Source organism: Gasterosteus aculeatus, chromosome 1, assembly GCF_964276395.1.
Source record: "Gasterosteus aculeatus chromosome 1, fGasAcu3.hap1.1, whole genome shotgun sequence".
NCBI classification, from domain to species: Eukaryota; Metazoa; Chordata; class Actinopteri; order Perciformes; family Gasterosteidae; genus Gasterosteus; species Gasterosteus aculeatus.
This window is the reverse complement of record NC_135688.1, coordinates 12557873-12573457: the sequence shown is the minus strand read 5'-3', so window position 1 is coordinate 12573457 and position 15585 is coordinate 12557873. Positions and strand designations below refer to the sequence as shown.

The 15585-nt window shown below is 43.9% G+C and overlaps 1 protein-coding gene across 2 annotated transcripts; it reads right to left on the bottom strand.

Moving 5' to 3' along the window:
• Window positions 1-130: 130 nt before the first annotated feature.
• On the bottom strand, window positions 131-14516 carry hic1 (hypermethylated in cancer 1). 2 transcript variants are annotated; one of them, XM_040176291.2, is made up of 2 exons: window positions 14306-14516; window positions 131-8950 (listed from the first exon to the last, which is right to left on the bottom strand). In XM_040176291.2, the coding sequence occupies exon 2, from the start codon at window positions 8931-8933 to the stop codon at window positions 6735-6737; it is 2199 nt and encodes a 732-aa protein (XP_040032225.2). In that variant the 5' UTR covers window positions 8934-8950; window positions 14306-14516; the 3' UTR covers window positions 131-6734. The 2 variants fall into 2 exon arrangements, with proteins under 2 accessions (XP_040032225.2, XP_040032217.2); XM_040176283.2 differs by lacking the exon at window positions 14306-14516 and adding an exon at window positions 12987-13378.
• Between the last annotated feature and the right edge of the window lie 1069 nt (window positions 14517-15585).

Sequence of the window (15585 nt, the reverse complement as noted above, 5' to 3'; positions counted from 1 at the left end):
CTATCGTAATGGAATTTAAGAATCTCGTCAAATCTAAAAGAAGTGTACAGAAATGTATATTTATTATTAAATTATTTATTTAAAATGTGCAACAACAAAAAAATGAAATAATGACACATTTCCCATTAAATCCGTTATGCAATTCACTTTATTGCCAAGTTGATTTTGAGTATATGAACAATCAAAACAAACAAAAATTTTCACATTGGCTTTAAAAAAAAAAAGCCTTATAAACATGACTATCAGGACACCATAATTGAAAGGAAATTATTTTTTTTTAAATGAAATTGAAATTTACACAAAAATGAATTATAAAACATGTTGACATGCAATAAATACATTCAGTTCTTTAAGCAAAGTAAAATCAATATTGACAATGAAATGCAGAAAATGTTATTTGGTTAAATGTATTGCTTTGAATTGCCTTCATGGCATTGACGTTTAGCTTAATATGCCTGCTGAAATAAGATCCTGTCCTGCACCAAACATTCTAATTTATATTTCAAATGAGTCACGTATGCTCCTTCGAGTATTATTTTCCTCATTTATCCGCAGCTACTACTGTCTGCGTGGCAGTCTGTGCTACTGCTGAACTTTCTTATCCGTCAACCACATCCAGTCGGGAACAAACACCTCGAAACGTCACACTGATCTCCATTCGCTCACGATCCATCATTTCACAACGCAGCCATTTCCCAAAACCAGAGTAAATTGTTTTTGCGGGTGTGTGACTATATGTGTGTGCGAGACACTTAAGGCTGTGCAACATTTTGGCGGGTGTTTTAGCGTCTGTTTAGCAGTCAGTAGCTTTAGCTTTTCTTTAATAATGGCTTTTTCTACAAAAAGCTGCAGTCCGAACAGTGCAGGGAAACCTTATTAAATCTGATCTAATCTGAATTTGAGCATCGGTCTGCCGTGCAGCTGTGTGCGTCTACGGGAGACGTACGTGTGTGTGTTTGTACGTGCAAACTTTCACGTGTGTGAGAAACACACACACATATCAAATATTCTCATTGACCAACATTTGCTCTTACAAATTCCAGCTAGTTTTGTCCTTGCTCTGTTTGTCTTTAAAATTTAAGCTTCTGGAGCAGAAGTTGTACACTGTAAACAAAAGGATTCCAGCCAAAGTCCACTCAGTTTGTCTTGTATGTGCTCAAGGTAGAAACAGAGGTCCAAGCTAAACAGATGGAAGACGACGCGGGCAGCCAGAACCCCCTTTCACTAATCAACTGCAGAGAGCCTACAGCGGGTCGTGTGCTTATCGGGTGATAATTGTTAGGTCTGGAAAAAGGATGACATTTCTGGGGGCGCGATGACTCGAACATTAATATCTAGAAGAAGAAAAAAAAATGTGACAATAACCAGCAGCAGTGAACATGAAAAGGCAAAAATATAAAATGTCTAAAATAAATGAAATCGAGTAAGCTCACAGAATGAGGTGGGAGGGTGAAGGGGGGTAAAGAGTCTCAGCTTTTCCTTGTGATTTATTGAAGGTTGTGACTATCAAGCACAAGCAATTTCTCTCTCTGTTGCTGCTTCTTTTTCCTCTCGACTGATCTCTCTTGTTCTCTCCATCTCGGTGCATGACTTGGCTGGTGCAGCGGAGGCTCAATTGTGAAATTTATAAGTGTTTACTTTACTGGCATCTTTCGGAGAATATTTTCCCCCAAACATTTCCCCTCACATTATTCTGCATTTCCTCTACAACGATATGCTGCCTTTAATCTTCCTTTGTAAGCCCTTTCTTGGCTTGGAAATCAGAGTACTTTTTTTTTGGTTTTAATTACTATTTGGCCCAACATCTCCTGTATTTTAACACATGGCGCAAAGTTCGTTTGGGAAACTGATCAGGGCTTAGAGAAAAAGCTCCTCCTCACATAAACGTTTAGACAACCGTCTTCGTCAGCATGAAAAACAGCTGGAAGTAAGTGGATCAAGGGAAGGGGGCAGTGGGCGCTGGGGGTCAACGGTTTGTGTTGAGTGTAAGAAGAGAGAGGGGACAGAGAGGGGGAGAGAGGTGAGGAGGGAAGTTGTGTCTCGAGGTAACAAGGGCGATGATGAACGAGCGCGGCCAAATTCCAGAGAGGGGAAGAGGAGGAGAGCAAAAGAGAGCAAGGTGCGAGAGGAAAAGGGCAGTTGTGGGACTTCTAGGGGATCATAGAAAAAATAAAATCACAACACAATGATTTTTCCAGAAAAGTGCTGTCTGGGGCAATAAATCTCAAGCAGCTGCTTGTAATTACAACTCTTGAAGGTGTCAAATTTCTTTGAAAGTGAAATTTCTTGTACTTCACCCTGCTACACTGTGGGAAAGGTGATCAGACATGTAGATGGACAGGTGCACTGTGTGGACACGCATGCATATATATATATATATATATTACACAAGCGGATCCAGAATCATCAATGCTTGTTATATTGCGAGTCACTATTTGGTTTGAACACCAAGACAAGGCTTGATTATTGATATAATCTGGCTCTAGTTTACATATAAAATTAGTCCTCATGAAAATAAATATGTACACAAAAGTGGTATATCCCACTTTCTCTCTCAAGCCACAGTAGACACATATACTGCAGATAATAGGTTTCATGATAAGGCAAACTCCAGTTGGTCAGAAGCTTAGTCTGAGAATGAAACCCGTGGAAACTAAAAAAAGATCTCAGTTTTTCTTTGGGGGGGGGATCTGCGATGTCTGCTAATGCTCCAGTACTTTTGGCACGCGTATAGAAATACAATAAAATGTCAAACGGCGCTATGATTGCAGATCGGGACCATGCAGGCTGTCAGATTCACAGAGGTGACCTCTGCCTGCTGCCGCTGGTAGAAAGCTTAATGACATACTTTACATTTTTTTACATTTAACCTCAACCCCTTTTTGGTCTAGCGCCATTGGACCTCATCCAGGTTTTCTACTTCTATATTGTTAGTGTTATAAAAGTTACAGGCCTGGGCTGGTTGCCATAACAACATGAGAGGAATAAAGTGGCCGAAATACTAACAAGTTGGTTTATCTTCCTACACTCGTTTATATTTGCATTTATTCATTTTTATTATAATAAATTAATGTAATTAATTCTAGCAATTTCAAAACATCTTCGTCTAAACCACTTTGTGGCAATAAGAGGTTATTCTGGTTTGCTGTATAAAAGTAAAATAAAGGCATAAAAAACAATTGGAGCAAGGGGCAAACCAGTAAATTAAAACAATGCTTTTGTAATTTTACTACAGAGCAATAATACTGCAATTTCTTTATTTGGATTTTCATTATAGTTTAGTATAGCCTGCCCAAAGTAAAAATTCATGAATATGAAACAATATTGTCATAAACCAATTTATCATCTTTGCTGCGCGGCCCTTAAAAAGGCCATCATGTTGTATCACCGTGACACTGAGCAGAGGTCTATTCCCAAAGAGCAAAGAGGGGAAGGAAAAGAGAAGATACAGTATACTTGTTTTCTGAATGGTGGGTTTCAGAAGTACGAACAGGCTTTCATACTGAGACAATGGCTTGCATCCACCCTGCTGCGCCGTTCCTGCTCCTCTCCCTCCCCATCCTCCACCTCTCTATCTGCCTCTGAGCAGAAACACACGGCACATCCTGCTTAGCGCAACACACCAGCCAAAAGTTCACTTCCTGCTCCTCAGCTCTTCTCCTTCACGCCGACCCTATTCCCAGGACGTGCATTAACAGCCCTCCGAACGCTCGAACGGCATCGTGACACACAAACAGACAAGCAAACGCTTCCCCTCTCCTTAGATACACAACCCCTCCCTCTGCGCCCGTCGTACACATTAATGCAATTAAGCAAATTTCAAACGGTGCACATCCCACAGAAATGTTCAGCCATTATCTTGCTCTACCCCCCGTGCAAAGATTTGGAGTGACAGTGGAAAACCCTGTGATTTGTGTGTTGTTTTAATGGTGTAAGGCATGGAAAGGAAGGAGAGAAAGTTTGAGAAGATGTGAGAGGTCTGAAAGTCCCACAACTCATGTTTGGCACGTAAGCACAAGATGCCGTTTAATTGAAGCTATACTTTCGTTTTATTTGTCACACAGCTAAACAAAACAGTCCCACTACTTGAAGCATCATCCAAAACAAGCCGACTTCCTGTGTGTTTTTGTGCATTTGCAGCGTATGTCTGACTCTCGGCCTTCACTAAGTTCTGGAGGAAAGGAGTCACACAGAACGAGTCCAGGTTTCACACTCGCCCTGAAAAGCCGTTGCGCGTCTGTTAAAAGGAAGTACGGGGAGCACGTTGTGTCTCGTGGAGACCTTTCAAAGCACGACACCCGTCACCTAGAACTTGCAATGCGTGGTTGAAACCAAAGATTGACGCTCACTAAAGGGAGGTTCAGAAATTCACAGACAGCCAGTTGAAACACTACCAAAAACACTTTGCCTTACGTTGAAAGAATAGCATTGGTCAGACCTGTACAAGCCTCTTTGAGGACACAATAGAACATGTATACCGCATTGTAAAAATGAAAATAAAATAAAATGTTAATACCACATATTATCTCTCCACCATAAAACTGTAACAAGAAATGTATAAACACAGAAATAACCACAGGTTTAACACAGGACAACTGCCCTGTTAATATACAAAATAAAATACGGTTTGTGAGTGTGCATCTGTGTGTTGATAATCCAAAAGTTTAGTAAAGCTTAGCATCCCCATGCTGGGTTCAGTCCTGAGGTAAGCACCAGTTTCACGTGCGCTGCTTTCAGTTCAAACCAAAATAAAGAAAAGTAAGTGACAGAAAACAACATGTTTGATATGATCATATGCTACAAAAAAAGAGAAGCCCTTAAATTATTGTTACATTGAAAACAAAAACATCTTAAAAGTCAGGCACATTGTTGTTTGGTTTTTGCCTTTAAGATTCACCACCTCTATCACAGTGTATTTATGGCTTTAGTCTTCACATTCACCCACTGAGGTTGGCATTGGCGCTATAGTGATCAGACATTTTTGTTCTAAAACAAGGACCAGTAGAAAAGTAAAGAAAAGGACAGCGTGTTCTTTAAACATTCAAAATGTTTTAGACAAAACTGCGCCGTCAACCCGCAGCCTTTAAGTGCTCTTTTGTTTTCAAGCCGGAGGAACTGCTGGTCAGCCAACACAGAAATGTGTCATTCTTTGTTTCCGCGTTTGATACCAGCGGGGAAGGGAGGCCAGGCCGGCAGACATTTGCTAGCCTCGGACAAGATGTTAATAAGTGGATCAGCGGGGTAAGATGGCAGGCATGAAATGGGACATCACGCGGGGGCGAGCAGTTGGAATTGTCCAGGAGAAAGTGAGATTTCACAGGGCTTACTGCAGGCACAGCAGCTGGCCGTTCACCTCGCCGGCCCAGGGAAGGCCCACAAACGGTTTCTTATTTTTCATATCAATGACAGATTAGCAGCTTGCTAAGTGTGTGCGTGCGTGTGCAGGGGGGGCGAGGGGGGGGGGTGCATATGTGTGTGTGGCCGGTGGAGTGGAGCGCGTTTAAGGCGCTCACTTTTGGCCCGTCAACAGTAGCTGGGGGACCCAGACAACAGACTGCAGGGGAGGGAGGTCAAATGACAGCGGAGCTGCAAAGCGGCATCCGACTATACGACCCGCTAAACGCCGACGCGCTGTGCTGTCAAACTCAACATTTTCTGTGTAATTCATTCTGTCCGTGGCCTCGCCGATCGGCTGCCTCGGTAATTGCAAAATGTTACGAAATGTCAGCGCCACCACCCCAGCTTCGTCTACAGCATGAGACGGAGATACACTCATCATGAACAGGGATTAGTGTGTCATCAGCTGGGTATGTGCGATCATGTCCCAGTTATGAGATCACAGGGCCGTGCTAACTGCATCTCAATAACAACTGAAAGCTGCGATGCAGAGAAGATTTTAGCTCAAGGAGGGTTACACGCTAACACAAGGCTACGGCTGATTAAGCTACTATTACTGTCACATAGTTGGAGCCTTTATCCGCGGCACAAAACGCGGGGGAGTGAGTTACTTTTCAAAATGTGGAGGAAAATAAAACAGAGGCAACTTGAGGGAAATGGTGAAGCCGTTGCTCTTATCACTTCCCTACAACTTGGGAAGCCTTAACATGATTTGGAGACGCTGGAGAGGGAGATACATAAATTGTCCAGCACCCCCACAACAGAAAGAAAAAAAAGGAGAAAAAAAGAAATAATATACATCCAACCATTACGTTAAAGTACAGAAGAGTTTGCTTACTCATTTGGTAAAAGTTCCGCTCAGATCTGGACCAAAACCCTGACACTTGTCCTTATGTGCTTTTTCATTTTTTATACAAAAGATAATATTTAATAGTAAACAGGTTTAGGGGACGGTTTCTCTTTGGATTTCATAATACAAAAATAAATTACAAAAACATTTCAATTTCATTTTGGTTTTCAATTTGGCTCAATGGCTGTAATTTCTAAACGTTTTTTTGCATATACTGCACGTGTTTGAGTGATTGTCTCTTGGTTACAGAATAGCATAGAGCTCCTTTATGCAGGAGCACTTTAAGACACATTAGATGCATAGAAAGGCACTTAGAGTTTACACACTTTGGTGTGCAGGAAGAGACCAATTCCTCTTGGCCTGAGTCTGAGGTGCAGTGGAGCTATCGAGTTGAGGTGAATGGCTTTAGAATACTGCAAGTTGTGTGTGTGTGTGCGCACACAGGCCGATGATGGTGGTGAATGCCATTTATACAGCTCTAGTGGTCTTAGCTGGGTGAGTAGCGGCCGATGGTGTGGGCTTCAGAGAGGGCCTGTTGGGGAGGAGGGAGGGGTTGACCCAGGACGTCCATCTTGTCGTGGGAGATACCCAGGTGCTCCGAGGCCCGTTTGGACAGGGGGTAGAGGCTTTCCATGACCTTTGCGTCGGCAACAAGTTGCTGCTGGGCTTGGATGAGAAGCTCGTTGGCCTTCTCCGGCTTCAGCCCCAGGTGCTCCGCTGCGTATTTACTCAGAGGATAGATGCCCTCAGAAAAGTCCAGCTTCAGCTTCCCATCTGTGGTCAGGCCTCCAGCAGACCCGCCACTGCTGTGCATCTTCATGTGGCTGATGAGGTTGCGCTGCTGAGCGAACTTTCCCCCGCAAACCTGACATTCGTAGGGCTTCTCCCCGGAATGGATTCGCATGTGCTCGGTGAGGCGATACTGGCGGGTGAAGCGCATGCCACAGGAATCGCACGCAAAAGGTTTAAGGCCCAGATGGCTGCGCATGTGGCGAGTCATGGTGCCCCGCTGCGTGAATTTCTTGCCGCAGATGCTGCAGGGGTAAGGCCGGGTCAGCCAGTGGGTCTTCTCATGCTGCCGCAAAGTTGCTGGGTCTTTGTAGGACTTCTCGCAAGAGGAACAGCGATAGGGTCGGATCATCTCGCCGAGGCCCCCTGAACTCAGCCCCTGGCTGGACTTGGTCTCCAGGTGGGACAGACAGTTCAAACTGTTGCTCCCATAACCGTTTGTGTTACTGCTTGCGTTTTTCGTGCTGCTGTTATTGCTGTTCCCCATCTCCCCGCCAGAGTTGCCATACAGCTCCTCCTCCGTGTGTGTCTCCACGTGCGCATTGAGCTGCTCTGAGCTCGGGAAGCCTTTGTCACAGGGGATGCAGACATAGAGATTGTCCCCGAAGCTCTCTGGCTCATAAGGCATGTGGAACCGGCCCATCAGCCCAGACGGGGACGGGCGGCCTTCACTACTGCCCGTCTCCTCTGTGCCTGACCCGCTCTTGTCGTCTGCTCCCTCGCTCTCCTCCCCGGCTTTGTGGTGGTTATGATGCTGGTCTCCATTTTCACCCCCTTCCTCCTCATCCTCGTCCTCATCTTCATCTTCAGCCGTGTATGATAGGGGCTCATTTTTCACCCAGCGGTAGATGTTGCCCATATCTCTGGCCGCCTCTCCGGCTTCCGTCGGGGTGTCAGGGCTGGGGGGGCATGGGTAGCGGTCTCTGGCCCGGGAGCCTGAGCGGTGCAGGTGGGGGAGGTGTGGGCCAAGAGGCTGGTTGAGATGGGGGAAATGTGGAGGAGTGAGGGAGCTTCCCTGGTCGGTTGAATCCATTTTTTCTGAGGGGAAGGGCCTTCCATTCGTCCCATGCATGGGACTGGCGCGGCCGCTCAGACTCCCGTCTCGCTCCTCGTCGTTGTGGGCGTTCGCCAGGTGGGCTCGAGACGGTGTGTGCTGCGACTGGGAATTGGGGCTTTTCTTGGAGAGATCAAGGCCGTAGTTGGGGGAGCGGTTCCTCTCAGGGTGGGCCGAGCGCCCGAGCTGGGCGGGCAGAGCTGACTGCAGGGACGGGAACACCTGAGAGCCCTGGAGGGAGGTTGGAGCATACAACTCCCCAGCATGGATGGCTAGCCGATGGGGAACTAGCTCCTCTAGTGGTGATGCACGGGTTGCGTGGCTGTTTAAAATCCCTCCAGGAGGGCAGGATTGAATGACAGGGGTAGAAATCCTATACCTGCCACCACCCCCTAAACCCATGCTGTTGGGCACCATCTTTGGATAGGGCAGAAATGCAGGACCTGGGCGGGGAGGGTACTTGCCATTTCTTTTCAGCTTCTTTTTGCACAAAGCCACCAAGTCAAGCAGCTGAAGGTAGCTGGCTGCTGCCAATACAGCGCCTAAATTGGGTTCAGTGGGAGAGGTGGGGTCTCCATCACTAAGGCGGCCCGTGTAAATATAGTCCAGAATGACCCTGAAGACCCCTGGACTCACCATCTCGTGGTCGAGGTTGATGAGATTGTCGTGGACCACCAAAGATTTCAAGTAGAGGCTGCTGGCAGCCAGAATGTTCTTATGAGCTCTGAACAGAGCGTTCTGCACCACAATGATAACATCGCACAGAAAGCCTTTGGTTCGTTGGCTGTTGAGCTGCAGGAGGAGATCCCGAGCATGACTTGGAACTTCCATGGCACCCAGCATCGTCTTCAGTCCGCCACCTGCAACAACAGATATCTGTATCATGTGGCAGTCAGCATTTCAATTGTTTCAAGTGAACAGTGAATTGTGTGAAAATAATCAGACTATATTTTAAATATATTTGAGAGGAATTTCATTGCCTTCAAACGAGTAAAAAACAACGGATTTCCGACATATCGCATAATGGTAATTAATTATAAAAGCTACAGTTTACAAAAACATGTTTAATTCTTTGATTCTCCTCAATGCAAGGTGCACAAAAGTAGAACTTTTGGGTGAAAGTGCACATGGATGCTACTTGTTAAACAGTTGCAATGGTTTTCTCATTATCAGAAATTCAAGTCAACGCATTCACTTCCTCTGCAGTGACCAAGAAGAAAGCTCAAAATTCACAGAACGCCAGATCACTATGTTGTAACCGCTGGCTTCCTGATAAAGTACTCCAGAAGTAGTGTGCAGGGTTTTAAACAAAGCAAGGAATGAATGTTTCACAAGTATGATGAGCAGCAGGAAGAAAGCTGCGAAGGACGCACACATTCAAAAAAAGATGGATATTTCAGCACCATTCAGATAAGGAATGTGATGCATGTGATGTAAATCACCGGTGCGTTGAGATTAGTTCTGGGGATCTAATGCGCACACACACAGATTCTTACACACACACACACACACACACACACACACACAGCAACACTAATTGTTCCATCAAGCTTAAAATAAACTATATGAACTGCATGCATGAAACCCTGTGTATTGTTCAACTGGTGGCATCTGAGGATATTTTAGACATGAGATTAAACGTCTCACACTGTCCATGGGTTTAGTCTCACTTCTGGGAAACAACCTACTAAATAAATATCATGTCATCTGTCTAATTATGGTCTTCCTGAACCAGCTCATTCACTCCTTGTTTATTTCATTCGGTGTACACGCTCTGCTCAAGAATAGGGAAGCATGAAATCATCTAAAATACAGACGGATAATTAAGTTACTCGGGAAATCTTGAGAATCCTGAACAGAAAGCCATATGACTATTAAGCCACCCCCCGCCCGCCCGCCCGCCACAATAGTTCACTCCAAAACTTCAAAGTCATTCATTAACACAATTGCAGCTGTGTATTTTTTCATAAACGCATGTTCAGCATTAGGCGTCTAGCATCAGAAGGAAACACTGATTTCATCACTGGTGGAAAATGAAGAGACAGAACAATCATGACGTCCAGCTCGTGGTCATGTGGAGAACAGTCATCCCAACTGAGGAAAATAGCTTTTCATGAAAATAATTATTATCTTCAGTGATTCTATGCCCATATATGAATTGCATGCTATTTATTATATGGTCATGAATATTAAATAAATTGAATACTAAAAAAGTGGGTAAGACAGGTTCCCTCCCCATTATGTCCCCATGTTGTCATCTAAAGTGTTTCCACCTCTGGTTTCTGTCTGGCTTTGATTACTCAACAGTCATATTTTACTATAAATTTCACAGTCGGTCAGATCAAAGGTGTTTGGAAAAGAGAGTGATATGAGGAATAGACCAAGTGCTTAAAACAGCGTGCTGAGCTTGTGCAGCCTCCATTGCATTAAGGGGTGTTTAGCTTACCGTTACTGTGACTGGTTACCGCTCGGCATGACACAGTGTTTACTCACATACACAAGATCAATGTACATTCTCGTCTGTTTGTGGCCTACACAACCTTATTATGCAACACAGTTTAATTGCATAACAGAAAGTTGAAACCATTTTTTATAACAGATTCATGCTATCAGATATTTTTTTTTTTTGGAGTTTTTAAATCCTAAGAAAAGTAAAATAACTCATGCAGAATTCTAAATATCTGTGCACCTGCAATATGCTAACGCGTACAAAAAAGTACACCTGGCGATAGGAAGAGTTCTTTCTCTGTGTCGACAGTATGAGTCTTTGAAGAAGCGATAACTTGCCTTTTAAAATATCTGAGCTCACTGTTTGATTTAGCCTACTGACAGAAAATGAAAGACCACAGACAAACATGATTTATAATACTCCTGATGCGGAGGGCATGTGTCAGCCCATAGCATCCTGTCAGATGGCCATCTGTGATAGAAAGGATTTCTAGTGGGATAACATCTCGCTATAAGGTTCTCGGAGAATGTACGAAGCCTGTTGGAGCTATTTTTGTTAATGTGTTTGTGATAAACAGGCTAAATTAAATCATTGATGTAGGTTGCTCATACTCGAGTCATTCTGATGCAGCATGTGCCAATCTGATAGTATTGTTTTTTTTAAAACCCCGTCTACATAATGGAAACTTTACGTGTTGCATTGATGACATTAAGTTATTTGCATTAGATTAGAATTAATTCCCCTGGGTTTTTCTCTGTTTTGTCACTTTGTGGTTTGGGGTGAAGTGGGAGACTAAACCTCTTACCTCTACATGCAGCCTCAGTCACATAAACACTCCAGACATCTGTTTAAAACATTGTGTTGACATTTTGTTTTCTTTCATTTCAATTTGCTACCCATGCTCTTGCCTCCTTGTTTTCTTTAGAACCCATTTAACCATATTCACATACAGGCCATGTTTAATTTATGAGGCAACACTGCAGTGCAACGTCACTGTAAAATAACAAGAAGATATTTTACTGTCATTTAATACTTTTACTTTTTTTCTGTGACTCCCAAGAGACAAATACGCAAACTAAATTTCACACTGACTTTCATATTTAGCTGAGAGAAACTGCATCCTTAAGGGCAGATCGAACTGCAGCACCACGATGGGTGAAAATGAGTTAAAGTCAGCCAATATCATGGAACATACAAGTCAGTTTCCTGCGTTACAGCTGTAATCACGCATCTAAAAAAACATTCTGATCACATTTATGAAGAAAAATTACCGTCGGAAGTCTGACAGCATTTTCGTAACGGTGCAGATAACGGATGATGAAATTGAACACACATATATGTGCGAGCGTGCGACTTCTACATCAGATTATTCCACTTGAACGAACGTTATGCTTGCATTGCTTATTCTTAAAAACGTCTCAAACCTTCGTTCGAAAATGACTTTTAAATGTAAGCTCTGAGGGTTTTATTGGCTCGTGTCACGGTCGATCGCTCACCGAGATGCAAAGTTCATCGTCTAATGTCATTTGGGAACTTCACGTCCCGTCTTTAAAGCAGAACATGGAGTTGTCTGCTGACTTGGTGTGTGTGGCGCGCCTCTAATCGGTTTTACTCTCCACATACAGTACAGAAACCCGGATCACGAGTGACTGCATTTCCCCTCCTCGTCCTCGAACACTTCACCAGATCTCCGCCAAAAGAGCCTTAAATCACCTCCAGAAGAACCGTGTGTGCGCTTCTAGCGTGGACGATCAGCTGTTTGTCCTTCAGCGCAGGAGCTTCTTTCACGTCGAGCTACACGTATATAAAATACTGGCTTTTATCACCTTTGTAAACTAAAATGTTAACACCAAAAATATTCCTATAATAGTCGTTGGCGTTTCTGTGTTCGCCAAAAACTCGGAAGTGGTATTATTGCACACTGCTGAACCTGATTAATATTATCTAGTAGAGAAGTCGTTATTTTATGGTTTCTTCCTTCGTGAATTTATTACTGAATAAGTTGAAGTTCCCTTTTAACAGAGACAGATGTTCCCTCCAACTTTTGCATTCAATTTGCATTATTATAATTATTAAAATAATTTAACCAAATGTTTGAAAAAACAAATAGTGACATACATTTGCTGGGAATTTTTAAGCATTTTAAAATCTATATAGATTTTTCAGATTAAATTTAGTGTTGTGTGTCATTGGAGACAAAACTAACTCAAATAAATTCGGTCAAAAAAAAAAGAATAGATAGACGGCACCACTCTTCTCGGTGTTAAAATCAAACTGTAATGAAAGAGGTAAAGCGCAATATAAAACGCAAACATTTCAACAATTCATTAAAAACGCACTCTCTTGCACCATGCGCTGCATATAAAAAGATTTTTTAAAAACCTTCACGTCAAGCTTCCCCTGTTCGTGTTTGGCGGCCAGCGCGTGTTCAGCATATCAGCTCTTACCTGCATGCCCGATGTCTTCTGCCATCCGATCTAAGTCCCCCTTAATGATCATCTCAGCAGCCTAAGAGTCATATCTGACGTTTCAGCTTTGAACTGCCAGCCTCCAAAAAAACATGCCAGTTTTCCGAGCGCGTCTGCCAGCTCTTTTTTTATGATTATTAATTGATATGAAGTTCTTGTTGCTCCTTGGGTCCGTCCTCCCACCCACTTTCCTCCCTCTCCTTCTTTCTGTGTGTCTCTGCCCCTCCTCTCCCCTCTTTCTCATCCTCTGCTATAAAAAAAAAATACTTCGGTTTCCTCCTATTTTTTTTTCGAGTAATTTCCTTTGCTATTTTTGAGTCGCAGCAATAATACGCACCGGGATGATAATGGAGCCTCTATGCGCCTTAAGTGTTTTAGCGCCCCGTGTGATGTCAGTCTATAATAAAACTAAAAAGGTAAAATCGAGGGCAGGAACTTCAACTGACCCCAACTTGAACTTCTCAACACATCGTCTTAAAGAGACAGGCAGCAATTGCCTACGCACGTATGTTGCGCGTTTATGAGAAAGAAGTCCACATTTGCTTTGGAGGTAACTTTAATAATGGAGGCACCTGGACCCACATCAAGCGTTGCTGGAGCGTTTCATGTTTCGGACCTTCAAGGAATTGGAACCCCCCCTCCAATATCTGCCATATCTAATATCATTGTGTCCCTGAGGCCAAAATAAATCCAAATCCTGCTGCTTTATTGTGTCATAGGGATAATCCATTCAAACGTATTAATTCATAGTAGGCCTACGCTTTTTAATTAAGTACAAAATAATACACCTGGTAAAAGAAGGCGTGTCTCACCTGCAGTCCTCCCCTGAGAAGAGTGTGACAGCCCGCCTATAGGCTGCAGCTTTTGGAAACGTTTTTTCACCACAAGGGTTTCGACTCATAACATAATGATGATCCTTCTTTCACTTTAAGCCCGCGTCCTTATGCCAAACATCTTCTCCACAAGACCATGTTGGTGTAGGATTTAAATATGGCAGGATTAAAAACAGAGAAATATCACATTAAAATGTTGCGCGAGTGACTGTAAATCTCAACTATCAGCGTGAGGCCGGACGCGCTCATCTGATCCAGATGCTGAAGCCTCGTCGCTGAGGGCAACATCAGGACTATCGGCTCCAAGCAGTGAGACATTCAAACGTGGATAAACTCAACATGATAGACTACTAAAGAAAAAGTGTCACTTACACGTCAGCCCAAATCACATCCCCCCCCCCCCCCCCCTCTCTCTCTCTCTCTCTCTCTCTCTCTCTCTCTCTCTCTGCCGTCTCTCGATCTTACCTCGGGCTCATGTCTGGAGCGCTGGCCGTATGTCTGCTCTCCTTCTCGGCATTCCCTCATTAGGACCTCCGCAGTATCCGCCGTGTCCCGCTCAGTCTCTCGAAAGGTCTATGGAGCACAATCTCGCCGCCCTCGGTGTCCCCCGCTTATTTCACCCTCTTCCGTGCCCTCGCTATCTCACGTGTTAACAAGACAGTCTGACACTTGTGACGATCCGGGGTCCGGTCGGACCAAAGCTGCCGGAGGAGAGTTTACGCGCACAGCGACACCCAATGGAGGAAGTTGGCAGTCGTAAGGCACAAGTTTACTCTGTGCTTTACTGTATGAAAAACACACAGTACATTAGAAAGTCTATGTTATATTGTTGCATTTTTTATTTTTAAGCTGTATGTTTTTTTGATTGCACTTTGCCTGTATGGGTCGATGTTTCATGCACTGCGTTTGTTAAGGGCCTGACAGGCAGTACTGACACTCAAGCGCAAAACGACAGCGGAGACCAGGTAGATACTTATTTAATAAAGGTTATACACGGGTGATCAGTCGGGCAAATGAGTCCAGCAGGGGTAATAATCAAAGGTCCATAATACAGGGGGGGTCTTGAAACCGACATCTTGATCCACAGAGTCCTCACAGCGAAGAACAACTACAATCTGACATGGCAACACGTTTATATGTGAGGAAACCCCTTGGGGCTAGAGACTTGATACAGGTGAGGGGATTGAGTGATCAGGAAAAAAACCACATGAGGCTAACGAGGGGCTACAGCATTGGAGTTGATGTGGAGGCTGATACGTATGTGTGTGTGTGTGTGTGTGTAATTGTAATTTGAACTCATCTGAACAGTTGAATAAGCGGTTAGATGTGATATTTCCCTCGATCACCATAAAAACTTTGTCTGTTAATGTCCCTTCATATCTTTTAAGAGCCACCCTCATGTGGGGTGATGTGTTGAAACGGATGACACTGCTCTTCACCATCGCGCCGGTCATTAAAAAGCACTAACCAGACTATTTATGTTTGTTTTGATCACAACAGCAGCTGACAATCTCGTAATGCATGTCTTCCTCTTGAAATGATCCGACTGCATGGATGCTGGTGTTTCATTGAAGTGATCCGAGCCACCCCGAGAGCCCGTTAGAGTGGAGGAAGGTATTGTCTCTCACTTCCATGTTCCCTCGATGAACTGTTGATAACCCCCCAGACAGAGGTAAGCAGAGCAGCGCGGGAGAATGGATTCATTCTATCAAGGATGTGACAGCGTGTTTCAATTCATAGTCCAA